Source organism: Mus caroli, unplaced genomic scaffold (assembly GCF_978045245.1).
Source record: "Mus caroli unplaced genomic scaffold, Mus_caroli_1 scaffold_9, whole genome shotgun sequence".
NCBI classification, from domain to species: Eukaryota; Metazoa; Chordata; class Mammalia; order Rodentia; family Muridae; genus Mus; species Mus caroli.
Window position 1 is genome coordinate 10,534,659 of NW_028227264.1, and position 25,830 is coordinate 10,560,488.

At 41.7% G+C, this 25,830-nt stretch overlaps 1 protein-coding gene across 5 annotated transcripts in view; it reads right to left on the reverse strand.

The window, feature by feature from the left end:
- The window catches only part of Phactr2 (phosphatase and actin regulator 2), a 283,559-nt gene that overhangs the window by 183,739 nt on the left and 73,990 nt on the right, over positions 1-25,830 (reverse strand). The window contains exon 1 of one of the 5 annotated variants that reach the window (XM_029482380.2): positions 18,771-18,969. The exons of the other annotated variants lie outside the window; for them this stretch is intronic. Coding sequence (XP_029338240.1) covers positions 18,771-18,783 — 13 coding nt within the window. The 5' untranslated portion in view covers positions 18,784-18,969. Of the gene's footprint in view, positions 1-18,770; positions 18,970-25,830 lie in introns of those variants that run through there. 5 annotated transcript variants of the gene reach the window in all.

Genomic DNA, 25,830 nt, shown 5'->3' on the forward strand with positions numbered 1-25,830 from the left:
GGGGTATAGATTATTTTCAGTGTAAGCACATGAAGCTTTTGGGCATTGTACAATAGACAAACTTCTCATCGAGAAACCTTCAAAGTTTATTGAATGAGATCAGGGTGTGTGTGTGTGTGTGAGAGAGAGAGAGAGAGAGAGACAGAGAGAGAGAGAGACAGAGACAGAGAGAGAGACAGAGACAGAGAGAGAGACAGAGACAGAGAGAGACAGAGAGAGAGAGACAGAGACACAGACACACAGACACAGATACACAGACAGCAACAGAGGGAAGGTATGTGATGTGGTGCTTTGTAATCGCTAGACAAGTGCTTTACCATTGAGCTATATCTTCAGCACCATGTGACCATACCTTCAATATGAGACACATGGTATTATGATATGTTCAGCAGATATTCCTAAAAGAAATATGAAAAGTGGTCCCAAATTTGTTCCTTGACTCCTGTTTTCTTGCCATGTGTATTTCAGGTTCTGACTGTGGTTCCCATCTCTTGTTTCAGCTCATGGGCACAAATGACAAACTCAGATTGACCTCCCTGGTCATGTGTCCACAGACCCTCTGTATGTCCTCCCAGCATAGCTATTCCTGTAACTATCTACCCTGATCCACCGTACACCAGGGTCCACCCCTGGGGCCCAGAGGTCCGTAGAGATATCCTGAGCATTTCCTTCCACACAGAGAAACAGGATGGCATTTACCCACGTGAACCAAGTCTCAATCGTTTTATATAAAAATCAACCGCTTCCCCCAAACGTGGTCATCAACAGCGTTGCTTATTATTACCCCTTTGCTGTCAAGAATATCTGGCTTTGGGACATCAGAAGGAAATGTAGTTTATGCTGTAGTGATCCAGTGTGTGAATTCCACTTCACCATGATGGCAGGGTCTTGCTTATGCAAATGAATATGTTTTCACATCTACCTCTGAAGATAAAGGAGTGAGCTGGGTGGCAGCTCCAGGGTTGAGAGTGAAGGAAGGCCAGATCTCCAGACTTGGATCCCATTGTCAGGACAGCACCCATGTCATTAGCATCTTGCTATGGGAGGGCTGCAGGGGTGTGTGCTTGCCTGTGAATACTATATACCATACATGTGAGACTTAGCGGCTATGCAAGATACTCTGTGTCAGACATGGTAAGTCAACATAATGTGTACTGTTTCTCAGATAACGGAGTAAAAATTACACTTTTGCCTCTTTAAAACAGTACAGACTGAATGTGAAACAAAAGGAAGTAAACTATAAAAGTTCTCATAGATGTCATCACACAGTTACAATCCCAGCACTTGGAAAGCTGAAACAGGAAGGCTATGAGTTCCAAGCTAGCTTGGGCTACATAGGGAGACATTGTCTCACAAAGAGAGACAAAACACACATAGCAATAATATAAAACAACAACAACAACAAAACAAAGTTCCTCTAACATTCTCTGGGAATTGAGAACTGCTAAAACCTGGCATACAATCTCTCCAGACATTACAATATGCAAATAGTAACTGCTTCTACAAAATCAGTTTTTATATCATATTCACATTAACTGATTTTTGTTCAAGAGTTCAGAATTATTTTCCCCTCATTTGTGTATTGTGGTTAAAGGATTTTTTTCCATCCCCCATATCAGCAGTAAGAGACAATTTCAGCATGTTGATGCATGTTAGTCACAGCTAGCCTCTCTTCCTAGGAAAGGTATTTGAAATGTTCATAGACAACAGATAAATAGTGTCACTAACTGGTGACTCCTTAAGATTGAAGACTGCACTCTTTCCACTCATTTTTTTTTGTGGAGTTTCAAAAGTCTCATTCCACTGATAGAGCAAATCTGCCTTTAGACCACTTTGAAGATGCATGCCTAGTTCTTGAGCTTTCAAATCCAATGCCCTCACTACTGTAATTATTATATATCTTATCTTCTCTCACATGGAACCTCTACAAAAATATATTCTTTTAAACTTATGAATTTGTCTTAATGCCAGTCAAACAGGAAAAAAAAGATCAAGATTCAATAGAGCTGTTTCTGGAAAGGCAAATCTCTTATCAACATGATTCCCACGGCTTTGGGCCTCTCTGCTTTCCACTGTGTTTCTCCCAGCTCTCCTTTCCTCCTTAGCTGTTCTAAGGCTGTGTAATGAGAGGGTATAAATATACTATTGTGCTCTGCAGAACATCCTGCAGCCTGGTAACAATGGCAGCAAGCAGAGCATCTGCCAGCATATGTTATGTCCTTACAACGTGTCACCTACTGTGAGCCTTCAGAAGAACAAGGGGAGACCACTTAGCCCCTGAGCTGCTGCCTGCAAAGCAAGGAGACCAGATGTAGGGGAGGAGAATGAGGAGGCTGTGGAGCAGACCAAGGCACTGAGAACACAGAGTGCTAAGGATAAGGTGCAGGGACTCAGATGTTGGAGTCCAGGTCTGTACAACTAGAGGTGGTAAGGCTGTTGGGGACACAGAAAGACGTGGAAGACAGGATACTTTGTGCAAAGCCTTTGAGTGTTGGTTCAAGACAAAGGTGAAGACAGACTCCTTGCAGATCTCTAAACAGGAGAGGGGCTAATATTAAAAGATTGCCCTTTGGTTGGAGCCTCAGCATGGCATGTTAAGAACTAGGGAGTAAACCAAGCTGTGTCAGTAACTCAAGGGAAAATATTTTGACCCTCAGTAGAGTCTGTTTGCTCTTCTTAACTTGGACAGAACTCCTTGGGCTTTAACTGTCTGTTTTGTCAAACCACAAAAGAGGAGAAAACAGAAGATGAAAAGGAGGGTCTGTGCCTTGGAGCTGTAGAAGGAAGAACAGGGCAAGGTGAAGTACACAGGGGCCAGAGCAGGCAGGTGTATCTGTGAGTTGATGCTGCTAAAGACTTAGCATTCCGGCAGGAGCTCAGTGCGTCACTGAGTCATGTTCTCTTCAGTACGAGAGCCCTACAACAAACAGCGTACTGAGGATAAGGAAAGGGAGAGCCGGGGGAAGCCCAAGGCTCTCGGCCAGCTCTCAGGACACGGCAGGAACTGCATGGTTTTTGAGTTCTACATCTGGTGTTTTGGGTTATTTCATACTATTTCAAATGTTGGGATTATGTTTAAGCAGAAAAGATGAGTGATGCAACTAAATGTGAGAGTTGCATTTTAAGAATAATTTTAATTCAAATAGAAATCCAAGTGCTGGCTGATGAGGTAGAATAAGGGAGCAAAGGAACTGTCCTTCCCCAAGGATGCCGAGAAGGAACCAGGGGTGTTAGGAACTTGGCTTGGCATGTGTGTGTGTGTGTGTGTGTGTGTGTGTGTGTGTGTGTGTGTGTCTGTCTGTCTGTCTGTCTGTCTGTCTGTGTCTGTGTGTGTTTGTGTATCTATGCATGTGTTCTGTGTGGATGTGTCTGTGTGGATGCCTGTGTGTCTGTGTGTTATGTCTGTGTGTCTATATGTGTGTCTGTGTATCTATATGTGTGTTCTGCGTGGATGTGTCTATGTGTATGCCTGTGTGTATGTATGTATGTGTCTGTATATGTGTTTTGTGTAGGTGTGTCTGTGTATATGCCTGTGTGTCTGTGTGTGTGTGTCTGTGTGTGTGTCTATATGTGTGTTCTGTGTGGATGTGTCTATGTGTATGCCTGTGTGTATGTCGGTGTGTCTGTGTGTGTCTGTGTTTCTATATGTTTTGTGTGGGTGTGTCTGTTTGTCTATATATGTGTTCTGTGGGTTTGTCTGTGTGTATGTCGGTGTTTCTGTGGGTCTGTGTATGTGTCTGTGTGTCTGTGTCTCTGTGTGTGTTGTACAGGCACATGTATGTACAGACACAACATGGAGGGCATATGCAGCATGAGTGATGTGCATGTGGGGTCATTTCTCTCTACCTCTGTGTGGTTTCTGGAATCAAACTCGGCCACCATATTTATTCATCAGTCACCTTGACCCACTGAGGCATTGTGAAACCCCTCTTCCTCAGTGTTCTTTGTTGCTAGTGTACACCAAATGGCATCTGTTTCCCCGTGCTTTTCGGCTCACCTCCTCGTGAACGTGACATTGAACTTGACCTTCCCCCATAGTCTGCCCATTCTCTGTCCACCTCTTCATTGCTACTCTGTAACTGGATCTCTATGCTCGATCCCCACATGAAATGACAGGGCTTTCTCTGCTCTTTCAACTCCTGATCTTTCCCTATGTAAATACTATTTCCTTATCAGCCACCTCCCTGCAATATAAATACTTGCCCATCATGTGTGGTCCCCTAATTAATAAACCACAGACAGAATCTCCAGTCCCTGGTTACCTGATTGCATATCCTTTTTTCCACTTCAAGATCATAGACTGAAATGGTTATATTTCATAGACACTATGACCAAAGCCATTTGTCTGTCCACTTCAGAGACAGCCTTTGTGGTTAGCACAAATGTAAACTCATCTCCCTAAAAGAAAAACACATTGCCTGCAGCCCAAAGGGCAAAGTGCACTTGGTTCTCCCTTTTATGAAAGGTGGTGGGAATCTGGTTTGGCGTGGCTAGGCCTTGTGGGTTGGCAGACAGCCAAGCATGTACTGGACTGAACACGGATTTTACATGTCATGGCAACATTTTCCATGTGGAGTTAAGCTGAGCATGAGGCTGCTCTCTGGAGGCAGGGGAGGGAGTTCTCTGTTTTAATCTCATATCTGAGCAGAACCAAAGCTTTGAGGTGTTTACATAATTTTCTGTGGAGCTGTGAGAAGGAAGCTATATTTGTAATCACTTTCAAAGATGAAAGGATATTTGCTGAAGCATGTAAAACATTTAAGAAAAAAATCTTCATTTGTTTCCAGCTCCCCGTTAAAATGGGGAGTTGGGGTCTCAAGTTTGTTTTAAAATAACCCAGGCACACAAAAGTACATTAGGAGATTTTATAGTTTTAATGTTCCCTGGGAACCTTTCCTGAGACTGGGAGAAAGAAAACCCACATCTGTTAGTGTAAGGGACATTTTTGTTTACAGAGTGTTAGGGCTAATGACAAAAACTGACATAAGCCAGGAAATTTAGAGGCTGGAGGTGATGCCTTGTGCTAAATGTACACTCCAGGAATCCTGGTTTTCTACAGTCTGCATTTTAAAGACAAAGTTGGCTCTAATTTTCAACTATCTGGCTTCTTTCAAGCGCTGTGACAGTCGGGCTATTTAAACACATGCCTTTGAACTTCCTTAATTTCAAAAAAGTGACCCACAGGTTAATGAGCGCTGTAAGACGCTTATTGTTTAAGCCAATCAATTGGCTCACCCAACTCTCCATGTCTGTTCTGAGGACCATGAAGTAAACAAAATGGATGGTTGGAAGGCTGAAGCTCCACACAGGAAACCCAAGATTTTTCATTCTGTATACCACGCTGACCATTCTCAAAGGTCAAAGTTAGTAACGTTCCGTTTTATCCTTTTATTAAAAATGCTCCCATGTTAAGCTGCTTTTAGACATGGATGTCTGCCAAATTTCCATTACTAAGAAAATAACACCCAAGTCTATGAAATGCAGATCAGTACGTAGCAGGTGATAAATTAAAAGCAAGCTGTGTGGATAGAGTTTCACACAAGCCTCAGTAAGGGAAAGAGAGCCTAGTGAGTGTTTTTCCATAGGAAGCAGATCAAGTGAATAAGGGTTCTTGTGGTGAATTCTTGTTCCGCTCGACTGCAACAGTTTTGTGGGAGTTGCTCCATGTTTACAGTTTCATGCAAACCTCTAACGGGTCTAACAGGACCTGGCAGAACATTTTTGCACACAGCAGAAGAGCTTTATGATTCTAGGGTAGCAGTGTGCTTTCACATCAGCAATGATCAAGTGTCTTAACACATAAAGCAGGGGATTCCTATATTGTTGGGGCGGGTTATTTTATGTGTCCTGCTAAGGGTACATACCAACTCATTCACAGCGTGAATCATTTGCTTACTTTGAAGTAGGGTCTCACTATGTAATTCAGGCAGGCATCAAACTTAGACTCCTCCTACCTCAACCTCCCAAGTTGCTGGTGTTTCTGGGGTTGCTGCTGTGTGCCACCAAGAATGGCCTGTCCAGGTGAACCACACTGTTTATACAAAGAAGACAATACCAGATCTGGGTGTGACACAGGACGCTTTTCCAGAAAGCAGCAGAAGAATGAAGAAGAGCTAAGACTGTAGTATCCAGAGTTGGGCTATAAGGTACATCTGTGCCCGTGTAACTTTGAAGATGAAAGCAAGATCTGGAGTGCAGCCTTGTCTGCTCAACCCTAGGACTCTTCTGCAGGCTGAATGCTTCATCCCTCCAAACACTTAGAGTCAAAAACCCTCTCCATCTGCACGTTTTAACTGTCTGGCATTATTAAGTCAAATTCTAAAAGATGGTTTTAGTTGATTGCATTGTTTTCATTGGCAGATATGTATTAATTTGTTGTAAAAGCATCATTTATTAATCAACACACCAGAAAGGTAAGCTTTCAAATGATCCTATACTATAATATTGGGTAAAGTGATCTGAAATTTATTCTGGGATATATGTGCATTGTATGGTGTGTGTTGGGTGTGTCCAAAGCAGACATATAAGGCAGGACAGATCCTATGTCTTTGTTAATTAGAAGCAGAATATCTGTGGTAATAGATACAGGAAAGAGGAAATACAGCATCAGTATCTAATTGGTACCAATCAACCCATACCTACCCAACAGCCAACAGCTCACTCAGTTAACAACAGTCAATCATAGAAGCACATCTCGGGGGAGGTCTGATAGAGTTTCTACTCTGGTGTTTACTTTTAACATTTAAGACTTCTGAGAGACACAAAAGGGGAGACATATAGGAAGCTGGTGACATATAGGCTTTTATATTACTCCTCTTTCTTCAGATCTGTTATGTCACCAAGAAACAATTATTCTACCTTAGCCATTTCTTTGAACCCACTTTTCATGGAAGTGGGTTAAGTCCTAAGCACAAATTCTCAGGTAGACTGTCTTTTATTGGTGAGGAGAGAAACACACAGAAAACAAGCTGGGAGAGAGGGAATCCAGGAGAAAGATGGAGAGGGGGAGGAGGAGAAAGGGAGAGAGGGAGGTAGAAAGGGAGGTAGGGAGAAAGGGAGGCGGGGGGGGGAGAGGGAGACAGAGAGAGAGGGAAGGAGGAAAAAATGGAGAGAGAGGGAAGAGAGGCTTGGAGTAGGGAGTATGGCGGGGAGAGAGGAGGAGGGAGGGAGGAGGAGGATGGCGGGGGGGGGGGTAGGGGGAGGGAGGGAGGAGATACTCCCATGATGGTTCTCACATGGGTCACTCTATCAGATTAGTATGGGTAGACTATCTACAAAACCCAACATTTTACACCCTGCCCTCCCCCCCCCCCCAGAATCTTCCAGCATTTGTCCATTGTGGAACACAGGGGCTGGCACTTCTGACAGCACATACCAAGTGTTTCTCACAGATGTCCAGAGTTTAGAACAAACCCCTCGACTCTGAAAGACACAAAAGATGTCTAAGGGATGACATCTACCCTTAAGACTTTGCTGTCCAGCTTGGAAGAAGGTTCTGAAGAGTCTGCTCTGTCAAACTCCACACACTTTAAGAAACACCCAGGGGAGGCTGCGGTTGGGAGGAAAGATGTTAACAGCAGGACTGTGGGGTTGAACTGATAGTAAATTTCCTTTCCCTCTCCCTTCTCCTCTTCCTCTCTCTCTACTTCTCCCTCTCCCTTCCCCTCTCCCTCCCCCTCCTCTTTCCCCCTCCCCTTCTCCCTCCTGCTCCTTTTGTAATGCCTGCTTTTAAGAATGGGCTGTGTGGATTTCATCTCAGGAGCTTCCCTTCCAAATATTGACATGTCTTGAGTTCATCAGGTACAATCACATCACATCTTTACCTAAAACCTTTCAAAGGCTCCTGAGAGCTGATGGAACAGATGCCTAACTTCTGGTGTCTTTGTAAGCATCCTCAAGTGGCTCAGCTTCATCTGGGTCCCTTCCTCATGGCTCTCATCTGTTCCCAATGACACTGGCCTAGACTTTTGTTGTACAAACACCATGGCCAGTTTGCCTCTGGGCTACTTGTGCTTTTGTAATCCTGACCCTGTCTGGAGCTTTCCCTGATGGCCCTGTGTAAAACAATACTCAACTGAAGCCATTCTCTATCTAAATATATATTGAGCACCCTAACTAGAAAACCTTCAATCAAAGTGAGTCAAAATCCAAAACTTTTTTGAGCACCAATACAATGTTACAAATGGAAATGCTATGCTTGACCTCACATCAAGTGATGAGCCGCAGTCAAAATACAAGTTTGCTAAAATATCATAAAAAGTCGTCTTCAAACTTTGTGTGTTCACTGACTTCCAGTCTCTATAATAAACACTCTAGGTAATCAACTTAGAAAGAGAAAAGTTTGTGAGGTTTCAGTCCTGGATCAGTAGGCTCCGTGACTTTGGACCTGTGTTAGCAAACTGAATCGTGATAGTTAGAATGGAATAGTTAAAATATCCACCTATGGCCAAGGGCACAGGAGAAAAAGGAAGAAACAAGAGCCCCATATTTTCCCTTCAAAATCATGGCCCTAATCACATAAAGATCTCCTACTGGGCTCCACCTTTGCAAGCCTTTCACTACTTCCTGACAACGCATGAGATACAAAGGACACAAGTAAATGCAATGTTGAGATTTGGACTCTTTCCTTAGATCACACATTATATACATGCAAACGTTTCAGAATCAGAAAAAAAAAATCCAAAATTGTAAATACTCCTGACTTTGAGATGCTCAAAGTCAGGATGCCCAAATCTGTATCAGCCTCATCTGTGTCAACCTCATGACATGGAACTCTCCAAGAATTTTGTCTGTAATTACCCCTTATTTTCTTTGCCAGAAAGTTTAGAAAGAACAGAATTCTGTGTCATTTCCTATGTGCACATTTATTATATGGGTAAGCAGGAGATACTTCATGGATGTACAGATGCAGGAATGACGGACGGCATGGAAAGAACATGAGAACCAAAAGGAGTGGCACACACATGTTTTGTTTTGTTGTTAACATGCACATACTGTGAAGTGGGAGACGCAAGAGCAGCAAGAAATCCTGGTGCAGTCAGTTACTAATAGCAACAAATGGCAGGACTTGAACTTCACACCTATCAAGGTGTAAAAACTGCTGGGACTGAATGATTCAGGTCTAAGAATGGAAATCATGACTCCATGAGTCCAGTCATAAGACAATCATTTTAGTCACCAGACATAATTAGAAAGTTAAATATTTTGAACAAAAGCAGTTTATATGAGAAAACTTAAAAATGTAATTTGGGGCTGTTAGGTGGCTTGATCCAGTGAAACTGACTGTTTTAAAGATAATAAGATGGTCCATCCTTTCGTCTCAGCTCCAAACTTTGTCTCTGTAACTCCTTCCATGGGTGTTTTGTTCTCTAGCTGCATATGTATCAGAAGATGACCTAGTCGGCCATCATTGGGAAGAGAGGCTCCTTGGTCTTGCAAACTTTATATGCCTCAGTACGGGGGAACACCAGGGCCAAGAAGTGGGAGTGGGTGGGTAAGGGAGTGAGAGGGGAGGGTCTGGGGGACTTTTAGGATAGCATTTATTTGAAATGTAAATGAAGAAAATACCTGATTAAGAAAGAAAGAGAGAGAGAGAAAGAGAGAGAGAAAGAAAGAAAGAAAGAAAGAAAGAAAGAAAGAAAGGAAGGAAGGAAGGAAGGAAGGAAGGAAGGAAGGAAGGAAGGAAGGAAGGAAGGAAGGAAGAAAGAAAGAAAGAAAGAAAGAAAGAAAGAAAGAAAGAAAGAAAGAAAGAAAGGTGATAAGAGACCTACTCAAATTAGAAAGTGTTATATATACGATTAATTACTCCTCTTTCCTATAGAAATCCATACCTTCTACCCAGGATTAGTCACTCAGTGTGACTGGGATTGCCACATACGAAATATTTTTCACTCTAAGCATTAATAACATAATAAAATATGCAGAAGATTTTAAACTTAACTGCTTCAGTTATTTTTCATACTTGAGCTTTTCTAATGTGCAGTCCATACTATTCAACTATTTATGAAACATTCAAAATATTAGAAAAATTGAATATATATTTTCAACTGCAAATTTTCTAATGACTTTCTCTCTTAGTGTTTGTTACCACATTTTCATTAACCATGTTCTACATAGAGATTTAAAATACTGATATTACCTATAATCTCTCTCCAATTTATTTTAAAATATATGCATATCACATGTTAAAATTTTTATTGAGGCGGAGAAGCACCTGAAAAAATGTTCAACATCCTTAATCATCAGGGAAATGCAAATCAAAACAACCCTGAGATTCCACCTCACACCAGTCAGAATGGCTAAGATCAAAAATTCAGGTGACAGCAGATGCTGGCGAGGATGTGGAGAAAGAGGAACACTCCTCCATTGTTGGTGGGATTGCAAGCTCGTACAACCACTCTGGAAATCAGTCTGGCGGTTCCTCAGAAAATTGGACATAGTACTACCGGAGGATCCAGCAATACCTCTCCTGGGCATATATCCAGAAGATGTCCCAACCGGTAAGAAGGACACATGCTCCACTATGTTCATAGCAGCCCTATTTATAATAGCCAGAAGCTGGAAAGAACCCAGATGCCCCTCAACAGAGGAATGGATACAGAAATTATGGTACATTTACACAATGGAGTACTACTCAGCTATTAAAAAGAATGAATTTATGAAATTCCTAGCCAAATGGATGGACCTGGAGGGCATCATCTTGAGTGAGGTAACACAATCACAAAGGAACTCACACAATATGTATTCACTGATAAGTGGATATTAGCCCAAAACTTAGGATACCCAAGATATAAGATACAATTTGCTAAACGCATGAAACTCAAGAAGAATGAAGACCAAAATGTGGACACTGTGCCCCTTCTTAGAATTGGGAACAAAACACCCATGGAAGGAGTTACAGAGACAAAGTTTGGAGCTGTGATGAAAGGATGGACCATCTAGAGACTGCCGTATCCAGAGATCCATCCCATAATCAGCTTCTAAACGCTGACACCATTGCATACACTAGCAAGATTTTGCTGAAAGGACCCAAATATAGCTGTCTCTTGTGAGACTATGCAGGGGCCTAGCAAAAACAGGAGTGGATGCTCACAGTCAGCTATTGGATGTATCACAGGGCTCCCAATGGAGAAGCTAGAGAAAGTACCCAAGGAGCTAAAGGAATCTGCAACCCTATAGTTGGAACAACATGATGAACTAAGTACCCCGGAGCTCTTGTCTCTAGCTGCATATGTATCGAAAGATAGCCTAGTCGGCCATCAATGGAAAGAGAGGCCCATTGGACTTGCAAAGTTTATATGCCCCAATATAGGGGAATGCCAGGGCCAAAAGAATGGGAATGGGTGGGTAGGGAAGTGGGGGGCGCTATGGGGGACTTTTGGGATAGCATGGGAAATGTAATTGAGGAAAATATGTAATAAAAAATATTAAAAATTTTAAAAAAAGAGAGCTACTTGTAGACAGTATTGCAGAGACTTATGGGAGGTAGTAGGAAAACCTGCCTGGTCTTGTCCAATCTGAAAGGAGCATTGAGACCCTGTCACCTCATGTGGCCTCAATGTCTCTGGAAGACAAGAGAATCACTTTACAAAAGGATGTGTCTACATTTTATTTAAATATCATTGAAACTGTTTCATGTAAGTTTATAAAAATAATTTCTGTTAATTACCCTAATACTATTATACCTTTCGGTGAAAATTGTGAATAATTTTTTGCCATGGTGTAAAGTCTCATCAGTGAAGTGTGCTCCATGCCTTCTATCTCATGGATTGCCATGACTATTGAAAGCTTAGGAAATAATTGACCTTTACATACATTGTTTTGTGGAGACATCACCTAGTCACGTAGACTGCTCTGTCTTCAAACTCAGAAACTTTTTTGTCTCAGCTTATGTTGTATACTTATCCATGAACTGACGTCTGCATCATATTCTTTCAAGATTGATTTCCTTTTGGAAAACTTGCTACAAATGGCATATTTGACTTAAATTTTAACAACACCATTTATTATACACTTACATTGGGGTAAGCCCTGCACTTGGTGTTAAGGAAGATACAAAGACCCAGGACCATCTTCTTTCATCATTTCATATGCATTGGGGTTTTTGCCTCGATGTGTGTCTGTTGGATCCTCTGGAAATGGAGTTACAGCCAGTTGTGAGCTGCCACATGGGTCCTGGGCCCTATGGAAGAGCAGCCAGTGCTCTTAGACCCTGAGCCATCTCTCCAGCCCCCAAATCATCAGTCTTAAAGCTGCTTGACAACAAGAAAATGCTGGGCTGGACTTGGCTGTTGTTAAAAGGAGTTGGATTTTGTTAGAAACCATTGACTTCATGGGTGAACTTTTACCCCAGCTTAATCGGGTGTAACTCAGAGGCAAATAGTGCTTACTAATAGGTTGACTGTAAGCATTAACAATGCAATGCATAAAACATTTAACTTGGTGTGTAGAGCAGAAGAGGCATTCTCAAAAATTATGTTTTCTTCCCCTCCAGACATGTAACATTTAGTTTAATATGTTTGCCCTTTGTATTTTTGCTGCGCTCTTGGTACCTGAAGTATAAAAATAGAACTCTGAAATTGCCTTTGACATACAAAATCTCCTATCATCAATTTTTAATGCTTCATTTTAAATGTTAAGTTTGGATAAATAAAAGATGTGCTTCACTCCCAACTTTATGATTGCAATTAAATCCCACTCCAGTCCAAAGCCGGTTGGAGTCCTGGCCGCCTCTCCCACCTTACGTCATCATAAAGTGAATCTAAGCACCAACTGTGTGCCCCAAAAGGGCAACAGCGAGGAAGAAGTAAAGCCCTGAACGTAGACAACATGGTCGTTCAATTTCTCACCAATCAGGCATTGGTACTTATGAACATGAATGATTTGCTAGATACCAAAGATGACTTCCAATTTTTGACTTGTGAGAGTCAAAATGAATTCTGGAGATGGAGCATGGAGCGAACATGGAAAGCAAACATGAGAAGAACAGAGGGACTTGAACAGTGATTTCCAAATCTCCACACCCACCTCAGAGAACAATATATTCTGTGGAAAGACTCTGACGTTGATTGGGAAATGCGACGCTATGTAGTCCAGCTTAGGGATTTCCAGCAATGGTCAGTGAGTGCAGGAAGGAATTCTATGCTAACCCTAGGAGCAGGCTATCAGCCCTGTTTAATGCTCTTAAATGCCAGTTTCCCGATTGCCTGAACGTCAACGTCTCAGTGTGTGTATCTGGGAGAAGTGATAAGCAGAAATTAGTATAAGATGGTGTATCATTCATGCTTGCTTCTCATCTTTGCTGCCCAAATGCATTCTTGTTGGTTTTCTTTCCATAACTTTTCCCTCCAGTTGTTCATTTTGACTGAAGCCATTTGAGAATCCTTCCTGTTTTGTCTTGTGGATACAGAAAATTCAGAGTTTGTTTTGCTGTTGTAAAGATGAGAGTTTGCAAAAAGGAAAAATGAAACAAAACAAAAGCCACTGAGCACAAATTCCAATGGTCGGAAAACAAAAGCAAGAAGCCCTTTGCGGCAGCACATGCTAAGCGGAGCTACTCTGGTCTCCGGAAATGCACGTCACTCTACAGCTAAAACGAAAACCAGGAAGAACACTCAGCGTCCACCTCAGAGCAGTTGGCACTCTGACATAAGCTCCTTTTCACTTTTTGAAGGTCTCTTTTAAAGGGCAGAGATTTCTAAAATAGTATAGAACCAACTTGCAAACAAATATCCCCAAAAGGAGATTTACCAAGTACTCATTCACTTTAGAAAGGTGTAAAATGCTGAGGGAGCTCAGTGGTCTGTATGATGAGATACACTGGAAACCATCCATTTCACAGTAAACGCAATGGACAGTGGAGTGCCAAGGCTGTAGCTCAGTGGGAGAATGCTTGACTAGTAAGCACTGGTACCTGTGTGTGGTCCTCACCACCGAGACACAAAACACCACAGAGGGAAAAGTGCTCAATAATAAGATAAAGAGTATTTCAGGGAATAAAAATACATTTCTTTCTTTAATTACAAAGAAAATTTGTCTTAAATTGTTTTTGTGTATTAGGATAACTATAAGTATTACAGTCCTTTATACCAAGACTTTTAACCTCCCCAACTAAGAGTGCCACTTAGGTACATATGAAAAGTATGTCCATATATGTGTGTGCTATATACATATGTTACATATACATATATGTCATATATGTATGTATGCTACATACATATATGTATCTAGTCTACATACTTTGTATCCTACAAAGTATCATGGCTAGCATAATTATAGGAAACAATAGGATGATGCTACCACACTAGATTAGAGGGAGAAGATAAACAAAATAAGTTGTCTGTGCTAGGAAGCATTCCCTTCCAAAATACACAAACTCCCAAAGGGAGTCTGGCCTGCTTCTCACCCTTCTCCTGAGACAGCACCTTTGATTTGTCAGGCACTTTGGTATGAGGGCTTTCCAGAGGAAATTCTCCTGTTCACAATTTTAAGTTTTAAACCTGCTTAAAATAAAATGTCTGTGTTTACCTCATCTTATGGATGGTCTGGACTTTATCCAAATTATTTTAGTATTTTGGGGCATTTTTCCCTCTTGAGTCTGCTCTTATTTCCATCTGTATTGAAAAAATGAAGCATTTGAAAGTTTCTTTACTCCGCCTCCTGTGGGATCTGCCACAGGCTGAGGGGGACATTAGCTATTCTCGGGTTGATTGGGCTGAATACTTACAAATGTAAATATATATTTGTTTAAAATATAAATATATTTTATTTAAATATATTACATATTCAAATGTATATGTTTATGCATAATTTTAATATATAATTATTTATTATATATAAATTTTATATATAATATAAAGAAAATCCAAAGAAATCAACTACCCTGCTTTATCTCAAATCTCTCTCGTCATGTGTACTCGTGTGTGTGTGTGTGTGTGTGTGTGTGTGTGTACACCTTCCATCTACTTTGAACTCCTCTGGCTAACACAGAAGGTATTTTTAATTCAACAGATTCAAAATGGGACTTGCCACCTTTCCCTTACAATTCATTTTCTGTTTCATGGTGTCAGACTATTAGATTCTCAAACTAGAAACCCCAAAGGTCTCCTTTGACTAGGCAAGCTCTGCCTACGTCCACACTCAGCATGTTCTGTGATGCACATCCAATGCACCCCTCCACCCCATCCCCACTGAGCCGCCCACATCAGTTTCCAATTATACTCTTGGGCCAGCCACCTGACTGCTCTCATTGCTTACTTTTCCACAGTCGTTTGCATTCCTAAAGCCACCCTGCTAGAACATGTATTTGTTCACAAGGCAACCTGTGTCAGTTTTCCAATGACTCTCTAAATAGTATACGCCAGCCATTGTAGCAAAAGCTTTTCATGAAGTATCTTCTTTTCTCTTCACTCCAATCTGAAGAGATGGGTAGAGTGATGGTCATCACGTAGAGGTGGGAAATAGAAGCAAATGAAGTTTCTGTCATGTGTTTATTGTCACTGAGGTGACAGAATCATTTACCGTGCATGCATGCTGACGAGGCGCTCTTGATGGCTCCCGTGTAAACCTTCCTCAGTCTACTTCACACGAACCATCCTCATTCTCCAGCAGGGAAATCGGAACCAGTAAATGTGATTCTGTGATTTGTACATCAAGGGTCAAAAGATTGTTGGCCACTGGGATAAAAAAACCAAGGGCTCTCTGCAGCCGTTGCTTCATCTCGAAATCATAGCACCTTTTAAGATCCCTACAATGTGAATGAAATCTATTGATTTCAAGTAAGAAAAATGTATTCAATAAATGGGAAAGAATGGTTTGCAATACTCTGTCCTGTAGATTACACAGTGACAGGCCCAAGAATTGTTTTGGATAATCACCATGCACCGCTCATTGCCAATGCCTCAGCCTCCTCCCAAGTCTCATCCATGAGAACCTCTTGAGGAGCATGAGGTGAGAAATTGCAGCATGACTTGGACTACAGATGTGGCCATAGGTGAGTGAGTATAAAGGGCCACCTCTCTGAGGAGTTGTGACTTCTAAGAAAAAATAGCAGCTGAAATTTAAAAAGCAGATCGTGGGTTACTGAGATTGTTTTGACACAGTCCATATACATAGTTTGATAAATATTTTATTGTTATTCCAGGAAAAGCTTTTAAAGGAAGACCTAAGCCAGCAATAATGGGGAAGGGGTGTCTCCTTCCCTGAGATTGTGGGGATGTCAGCTCTGCCCTGAAGAGGAGACTGGATCTCACAGCCAAAGTCTCTGAGAAGATCTTGTCTCGCCCAGAAAGCCGGAGTCCTCAGTAGCATCTCTTCTCCTTGTTTAACAACAGAAACCACATGAAAATATCTCTGATGTGGCGCTCTGATTGATCTGAGCAAATCGAAGACATTTAGCTTATGCAGGCCCCGCTGCTGTGTTTCTGACTAAGGATTATTTATGCAAGTCCCAGTGGGGAAAAGGGACTTGCTGGAAGGGGGCGTGGCTCCTTCAGGAAGAAACTGATGATGGTCCAACCGTCATGATGGAGTTCAGCTTCAAACTGCTGGGCTCAAATCGCCACCACCAAAGACCACTCCTGACTACAGGTTGACGCAAATATTCAACAATATTGTTTTATTTAAATGAAAGTGGAGAAGCTGCAATGTTCCAAAGTGAACTGGATCGCTTGGCATTATGTTAAAGATAACTCAGTCTTGAAGTTTTTTGGGTTTGTTTTTGGCCACTTACCAATACATTTCAAATGCATTTCTTACAGTGACTACAGTTTATCAGAGCATATGTGGATAACTGGTGCTTACATTTTCTCTTTGCATGACTGGCTTTTATATCATCCAAGAAATGACTGTACATCATGATCACTGATGGCCAATTATACAGCACTATAAGAAAATAGTATTTATGAACTTTTCAAATATCGCTGAAAGTCTATCATTCTATTGAAAGGCATGCAAGCCTATATTAAGGATTGCATCTAAAACCGAAAATAATATAGAGATATCTACTTTAAGAGCCATTTTCCAGAACACATTAGGATGCTTCAAACTTGTCAGGAGCATAGGTGTTTTGTTGGTGACATTTAGTTACACAAGCAAATACAGCTACATTGTATTTGCTTATTCCTCCAAAGCTAAAGTTAGAAAAAAAATAAAGAATTAATCACCCTTCACCACCGTGAAGCCTCCAAGAAGGCTGCTCCAGCATGCTGTTTCTTGTCTTTTCTTAAATGGCCTTTAAATAAATATATGAGTCAGTTAGGAAAGGCATTTGCTGAATTAAAGTGATCATTCTGCCAGGACGTCAGTATAATTGATTGTGGGTGGTTGAAGTTTTAAAAGAGGCTAAATTGAGGATGCTAGTTTGTTTGTTTATTTATTTAATTCATTGCTCACTTTTCTACTGCAGTCAGAGAACCTTCTGATTGATCTTTACATTGTTCCTGGTCATAGAACAGCATAGCTAGGAGATCTCATGCCCTGCTCCACAACACAGTGTCATAACCAAAGTGGGGATGTAGGTATATGTGTGAATCCAGACTGCCTCCCCCTACTGTTAATACACGCACACACACATACATACACACACACACAAGCACGTGCATATTCATGCATGCACGCATGCACACTTCCTCTTACAGTTCTTTTATTCCTTCCACTTCCCTAGGGTTCTCACTCCTAATATCATACTGTTCTGATTTATTTAAGCTTGTTCAATGCCCAAGTCAGTATGAGTGAAATGAGTGCTTTGTGCCTGGCAAACTCCTGTATCAATCAACACAGAATATGCTGCCTTCAAAATCTTCACCTACACAGCTGACGGAAACTGATCAATTTCCTAACAAACTTGCTTGTGGGGTGGTCTTGGTATGTAGGATGTATCAGAAACATCAAATCCTTTCAGGAGAGCTACCAGGGTCCCACGTCCCACTGACACCACTCTCCGGCGCAGAACAGCCTAGTGACTGACCTACTGAGTGTCAGGCTGAAACTAATCCAGAGTGCAAGCAGGGGGGCTCAAAAAATGGGAGCAGTAGCACAGTCTGTAGCTTCTAAAAGTTCACTACAGCTAAGAAAGAACAAAAACTTCTCCCTGAGAAGTAGATCTTAATTAATTAACTAATTAATTAATTAATTAAAATCAATTAACTAAAATACTTCATTTATGTTTGTATAGCTGCCATATAAAGACAGTATAAACAGATATTGAAAGATGTAAGGCAGACTGATCACTAATGTCTGTAATCTCATATTAAGATAATAGAGCATACAGTAACATTTTTTGAGCTTGCATTCTAATAGGAGGATAAAAGCATCAGACCACATAATTCTTATGTTACTACACAGTGCCGTATTGTAATAGTTTCAAAAATCCATCCAGCTCTTAATATTCTTAGCTCCATTTACCTTCTGCCATGCCCTAGGAATAGTTGTCATTAACTATATGCATTTTTTTTTTTGCAACCACTGTGCTGAGCACAAAAATCAAACACCACATTTCCTGCAGCCTAAATAAAATAGCAGTGCAGTCTTCAAAACGGTGACCATGGCTTGTTAAACTGCCCCCCCCCACCACCAGCCCATTGCTAAACTTCAAAGAAAACACTGATTTCCTTGGAGTCAATGCATCATCAGGGTTAATATACTGCATGCTTCCCAGTCTGGAACACTGAAGTCCAGAACGCGAGCAACAAATAGGAGGACTACATGCTGCAGAGGAAGTGGACTGCAGAGGAAGCCGGCAGCCAGGGAGAATCCAGGCTATTTTGACCTACCGGCTTTGTCCATGTCTCAGAAGTGGAGAGGCGAGTCCGGCAGCTGGCAGCCCGGAAGCCTAGACTCTTCTGGCTAACGGAGCACCCTGCCCTTCTGCTGATTATCAGCCCTTGCTGGCACACAGAGCACACTTCACGCCCTGTCTGCAGGAGCCACCGCCAGGAAATTTATATCTCCAAGGATGACAAACAGCCATTAGCTCCATTACAGGCTGATTAAGAGAGTGCGCCTATCAAGTGGGTACTGGAGTCCCCTGGGGTTTCCACCTCTGTTCTAAGCAAAAGAGGGAAAGAAAGAAAAAAAGAAAGAGAGAGAGAGAGAGAGAGAGAAAATGCTTGCAATGTTGAATGTGCTGCTCGTTTGGGGGGAGGGGGAGGAAAAAGTGCACATGTTATGCAAAAACACACCGCTCTTCAAAAGATGCCCGAGCCACCAGGAACAGGAAGAGGCAAGGTATTTGCAAGGTAACAAGGAGTCTCCATAAATACTACAATAAAGGATCCTTCCTTGGTGGTTAGCATAAATGAGCTTCAACTCCTATCTCTAACATCACAGAAAGACTGGTGACATGTCCACTTAAGCGTAAAGTGGTTTTATGTTTATTGGGGGGCAGGGAGAGTGTTGAACTGCATCACTGTTTGACTTTGATGGCGTTTTTTATTATCCTTAATTTCCCTATTCCTGCTCAGAATCTTTATCCACCTGGCCTCACAGAAAAACATAAAGAAATTTCATTAATGTCACGAATGATAGGAAACAGTTGCCAAAAGAGATCAGGGGTAAGATTCTGCTGGGTCAGATTCTCTGCAGCCATCTGAGCTGTGGACACCTTAGGGTCAAAGAGGGACGGAAACCTAAGGCACCATTGCACTGATTTTCCGTAATCTGGCTGTGTAAACAGGACCCCAAAGACACTCAAAACTGCTGACAATAGGAGACTATAGGGGCCTGCAGAGTGCAGGAGAAATCACCATGTGGTTAAGATCCTCTAAGATCCTGGAGCCAAATCAACTCTGCTTCCTGCATTTTGTCAGGTGTAGGGAAAAAGGTTTACAATGACCTCCCCTGACCTACAGTGTAGTAAATACACACTATAACGAGGCTCTGGGGGAGTTTTGTTTTGAAAGGTTAAAAGGAAAAATAAAAATAAATCAACAACAACAAAAAAAAAAACCAACCAACCAACCAAACAAACAAACAAACAAAAAACGTCCAGGAGCTAGTGATGCAGCTCAGGTATTAAGATTCCTTGTTTAGAATGTATGGAGCCCTGGGTTCACACCCAGGTCACCATGAAACCAAGCACTTTGATGTACCCCTGTAACCCCAGTCCTTGGGAAGCAGAGGCATGTCAAAGTCCAATGGCACCATCAGGTAGACAGCAAGAAAACAACAGCAAAAATCTATGTTTTTGGTTTTGGGGTTTTTTTTTTTTTTTTGTCTCCTATGGCTGTTAAATAATAAAAGGGGGTTATTTATTAAGCATTTATTTCACTGGAACTCCTAATGACAAACCACTTACAAATTCTTTAGTCCTCTGTGGCAAGTGGGTTAAATTACCTGTGTTTCTACTGTGAGTTCAGACATCTCTATAGATCCTAGTTTCTTTCATGGGGTAAGCCAAATACTGTACTGGTGTGTATCACCATTAACTCTGGAACAGTTCGTTCAAGGAAGAGCTATGTTTCTCAGCAACTCTCCATTCACTTTCCACTGCTCTGGCATGCCAGTCTCCCAAACCATTCTAGAGGATGCAAGTAAAAGCAGAGGCAGCATAGGGAGACTTATGGAAATGACAAAACTGCCATGGGGGGCTCTAATAAGCCAGGCACTACTTACAAGCTGTACTCAGAATCTAGGCTCTCACTTCCTTGGAGCAGCCACTGGTCCACCAGGGATCTTTTATCCCTAATATTTTAAATTCTGTTACATGATCTCAAAGACATAGCACTCCATGAATTAAAATTAATATATAATATATAACATTATATATATTTATATTAATATATAATACATATATTTAAAAAGTGTGGCTCCCATAAAAACTAAAATCACTGTGGCCTCCACATTTCATCAACTTGCCCTGATTAAGACGTGACAGCCACCAAGACTGAGTGTCATCAGCACAAAATCTAGGGCAAATTAACTATTTCTGAGGAAAAGGAAACAGGAATTAACAGAGAAATAAGAAAAAGAGAAGGCACATCCTTTTAATCCTGAGGTCTTGGCATGATGCAGCTGGAAGCATCACCTAGGAAAAGTCCTTATGGCCCAACACAGGTAGCATTACTTGGTCTTTGTTGATGGTTCAAATACTAAAGTCTCAGCTACTTTTCTTGCTGCATCTCACCTCCCACTGACAAATGGGTTGTGTTTGGAATGCTTGTCTTGTTGGTTATTTGAAACATACTTTAAAATGCAGATCAGGATCCTCGGACAGCCCAGTAAATACTCCTTGGTGTGATTTATCTAAGACCAACAAGCCCTTGTGTGCCATTTTAAAATGTGGAAAATCTTGTTTCTGTTTAAGTTAAGCTAAAATGCATTAGGTGCTCCAACCCAATTTGAATACTATTTAAAATATTCCTTTCATTCACAGTGAACGAGCATGGTTTTTCCTACAGCAATTGTAATGTTATTGTTTGTACGAATGCACTCAGTCTATTCTGAAGATATCCACGTTTGAATATTATGGGCTTTTGCATCGCCTTTCTAAATTGGAAAAAAAAAAGTCTGAATTCAGTTGCTACCCAAGGTTTTAGATGGGGGGAGGACTCTGATGCTCCAGGAAGTTTTTGAAGCAAAAAAAAAAAAAAAATAGTAGGCGATAAATTTCTTATAGTAGGAACAGACAGGTTGATTGGCTTGATTTAGGCATATGATATGAAGATAAGCCACAACAGTACACCATGCTCTCATAAATCTATATACATTAATACTTACTGATTGATTTAAGAACACTAAATTTTTTTTTAAAATGTGAGTTGTAAAACCATCCTTTTAAGTTGTTTAGCTACAAGATCCCTTCAATAATATATACATATATATACATATACATATACTCTCTCCTGCGCTCCTTCCAGCTAATCTCCAACGCCATTCCAGATGTTGCAAGATGAGCAGTGCAGGGAAACTTCTAGAAATAACAAAACTATTAGTGAGTGTCTATTATGGACCAGGCTCTGTATATAAGCTGCGTGCACAACCCAAGATCTCATCTCCCTGAACCGTCCACGATTTCCACAGGGACATCTCCTCTCCCTTGCCCAGCACCAAAAGACCATATAACAAGAAAGAGGTACAATCCGTGGTCCACTGTCTCCAGTCCACAGGGAGAATCCCTTCCTCCGCTGATTTAATTCAGAAGTGCATCTACTGTGCTTCAGCTGGGAAATGTGGGGGCATAAAACACTCTCTGGGAGCTGTCCTAGAGATGCTGTGTTGCGGCAAGAAACTGCACTGATCTGACTAAATATTCTCTACTATGTTTCTAACTAGAAGTTGAGTCCTCGCCTTCATTAAAACCCTCCCATACATAGTTTCCAGTTTGTTTAGAGGTAATTTGAAGCACCTGGACCCACAGACCCCTCCATGATATCCCACCTGATTCAGAAAGAGGGTTACAACCCCCACCATCTGGTTTTCTTCTCTTTTATAAAGATTGTTTGGAGACGGTTGTTTATAGGATCTTTGACAACATACAGAAAGGGAGGAAATATACAACTGACAAGGGGCTAACATCTAAAATACACATGGAACCCAAGAAGCTGAGGAGCAAAATATCCCCCCACAAGAACCTGATTATAAAGTGAGACAAAAATACATGAATAGACGAACATTTGTAAGGCCAGACATAGAAATGACCAACACATCTGTGAGTGAAACAATCAACACTGCCAACCTTCGGAAAAATCCACATCAAACCACAAGACATCACCTTGCTTTTGTTATCGTCCCTGTGACCAAAAGGACAAACATGGGCAAGAGAATAAAGGGAAAAGCTGGGCCCCTTACACACTTTTGATGGCAATGTAAATTACTACAGCTATGGAAAACAATATAGAGGTTTAAAAAAAAACTAACTAAAAATAGAACTGCCACACAGTCCAACAACCACACTACTGTCTGTGTAGATAAAGACAATGAAATCAATATAGTGAGGAGACATCTGCGAGTCTGTGTTTACTGCAGTAAGCATATTTGTAAGTATCTCAGATGTAAAAATCAGCCCGGGAGAGCATCAGCGAGAGGCAGTAAATATATTTCTAGCTATTAGCTGTCCATTAAAAATAAAATGTGGAATATGTCATTCATGACACAACGGACATATCCAGAAGCCATTAAGTGAATAATCCAGGAACAAAAGACAAACGTTGCATGGTCTCATTTGCTTATGGAACCACAGCTAAAGACAACTACACAGTGATTAGCGCATACCAGGTAGAGGGGAAAAGGGTGAAGAGACAAGGCTGGCTAATACATGGATAAGCCCCAATGTGCCAGTACTCAGAAGGTGATATGGTTTCCATAGTGTACTGCATAGATAGCTAGCAGAAGAGAATTTGGAACGTCCTCACTCACCACCACCCAATAACAATTTTCTGAGGTGACAGGCATGCTAATTACTCTGATTGATCATTACAGAATTTACTGAGTTAATCCAATAGTATATCATAACCATGAATCGTAGTTTTATTTCTATTACTGTAATCAAACACTGACTGTAACCATCATGGAAAAGAAAGAGTTAACTCCTTCCACTTCCTAGTGTCATTCCATCATCAAGGGAAGCCAAGGCAAAAACCCAAGACAGGATCCTGAGAGCAAGAACTGAAGCTTAGACAATGGAGAACTAGAGTTTGGATCCCAGACCCCTCCTGTAACCCTAGCTCAACCGAGAGACATGGCAATTGCTATTGCTGGGGCTTGCTGCTTTCTAGCCAAGCTGAGGAAACTTGAGGCTCAGAGTCAGGGAGAGAGCCTGCCTCAAAGGAATAGATGGAGTGTGATAGAGAAGGCTGCCAAAGCCTCTCTTTTAGGCTCCATGTGTATACACAGACTTGTCTTGGCTTCCTTTAAAGTTCTGCAGGTTTCACTAATCACAATTAATCTTGAGATTCTGGGCTTGAACATGGGTCTCTCCCATGCATGGCAAATTAAACTGTACATCAGCCCTTGGCATCATTTCTTAAGTTTCCTAATAGATGTTCCCCCTGCTTGGGGGAACTAAATGGAGAAACTGGGGACAATAATGCTCTGAATTTTGGAGTTCTAGTGGGATTAGGGACAGTTCAAATGAAATCTGTGGACAGCCAAAGCCAAAGCCATATATCCAAGAGACAGGGTAGTTCTAGGAACTAAGCTTAAAAATACTATGCTTTGGTTCTCAGTGGATACAAAGCCAGACTCTTTCTTACCATGGAGAAATTAAGAAGATAAATTGTTCAAGTCGTTCTGTTGCTTGCCCCCTCTTCTCCAGCAGCTCCTGTCCCCACAGCTCCTGGACATCAGCTCAGCTTATCCGGCTACTTGACCTTTTCACATTCTGATTTTTCCTAAGATATACATTTTTTAAATGTGCTGGAATATCAACTTCCCAGGAGAACGATCACTCCCAGTTCCTTTGGAAACAGATTCTGCTGAGAGTCTGTTTTGAAGGCATCTTGGCCACTGACTTTACCAAAACAGCTATAAGACATAATTTTGATAAGCCAAGTCCTTGAGTTTATAACTCTCGTAAGGCCTAACCCAAATCCCTAACCTATTAACCGACAAACAAATCCCTTAAAAAATACACACAAGATTCTTGTCACAATATTTCCAGGAGAGTCTGAGCTTAAGCAAGAGGTATTTGTCTGGAGATTAGACAGCGCAGATGTGGGATGCCTGTGTTTTGTCTTATTTTGAGTAGTCTCCTTTGGAGATTTTCCTGCAGTTGAAGGCTATGTTTGGGGACTCCTGAATCTATTGCTAACATTCATTCCTCTTCCTTTATCAATGGCATCTCATATGTCTTCCAGTCCCCAAAACATCTTTTAAAAACTCTTAGTTTTGTAATTCTTTGACAGTTTCATATGTGTGCATATTGTGTTTTGATTATGTTTGCCCTCTCCTATCCCCATCCCTCTCTTCCAAACCCCCTGTCTCTTCTTCAAAACTATGATTCCTCCTATTTTCTACTTTTTTTAAAAAAAGATAGTTTCTTATATAGTGCAGGGTGGCATCAGACTCTGCAGCTGAAGCTGACTTTGAACTCAAAATTCTTCTGCCGTTTCTTCCTGAATATCAGGATTAAAGGCCTTCAGCACCGTGTCCCCCTGCTTTATGAGATGTTGGGGATCAAATCTCTGGCCTTATGCATGCTAAGCAAACATTTTACCAACTGAGCTATCTCTTCAGACTCAATATGTTGCATAAAGGCTGGGTGGCTTTACACACTTGATAAGTGCTTGTCATGTAAACTTGAGGACCTGTGTTTCAACCTGAGCATGGTGGCAAGCACTTGTAGTCCCACCACTGAGGAGGTATAGATGGGCAGGCATTAGCTTAACTGATGAGTCCAAGCCAATGAAGACCTTTCTCAAAAGAGAGAGAGGGGGAGAGAGGGGGGAGGGAAGGGAAGGAAAGGGGAGGGGAGGGGAGGGGAGGGGAGGGGAGGGGAGGGGAGGGGAGGGGAGGGGAGGGGAGGGGAGGGAAGGGAAGGGGAGGGAAGGGAAGGGAAGGGAAGGGAAGGGAAGGGAAGGGAAGGGAAGGGAAGGGAAGGGAAGGGAAGGGAAGGGAAGGGAAGGGAAGGGAAGGGAAGGGAAGGGAAGGGAAGGGAAGGGAAGGGAAGGGAAGGGAAGGGAAGGGAAGGGAAGGGAAGGGAAGGGAAGGGAAGGGAAGGGAAGGGAAGGGAAGGGAAGGGAAGGGAAGGGAAGGGAAGGGAAGGGAAGGGAAGGGAAGGGAAGGGAAGGGAAGGGAAGGGAAGGGAAGGGAAGGGAAGGGAAGATGGTTGGCACTCGAGTAGTGGTGTAAGAGACTAACCTCTGGCCTCTGCACACATGTAAATGCAAATAAACA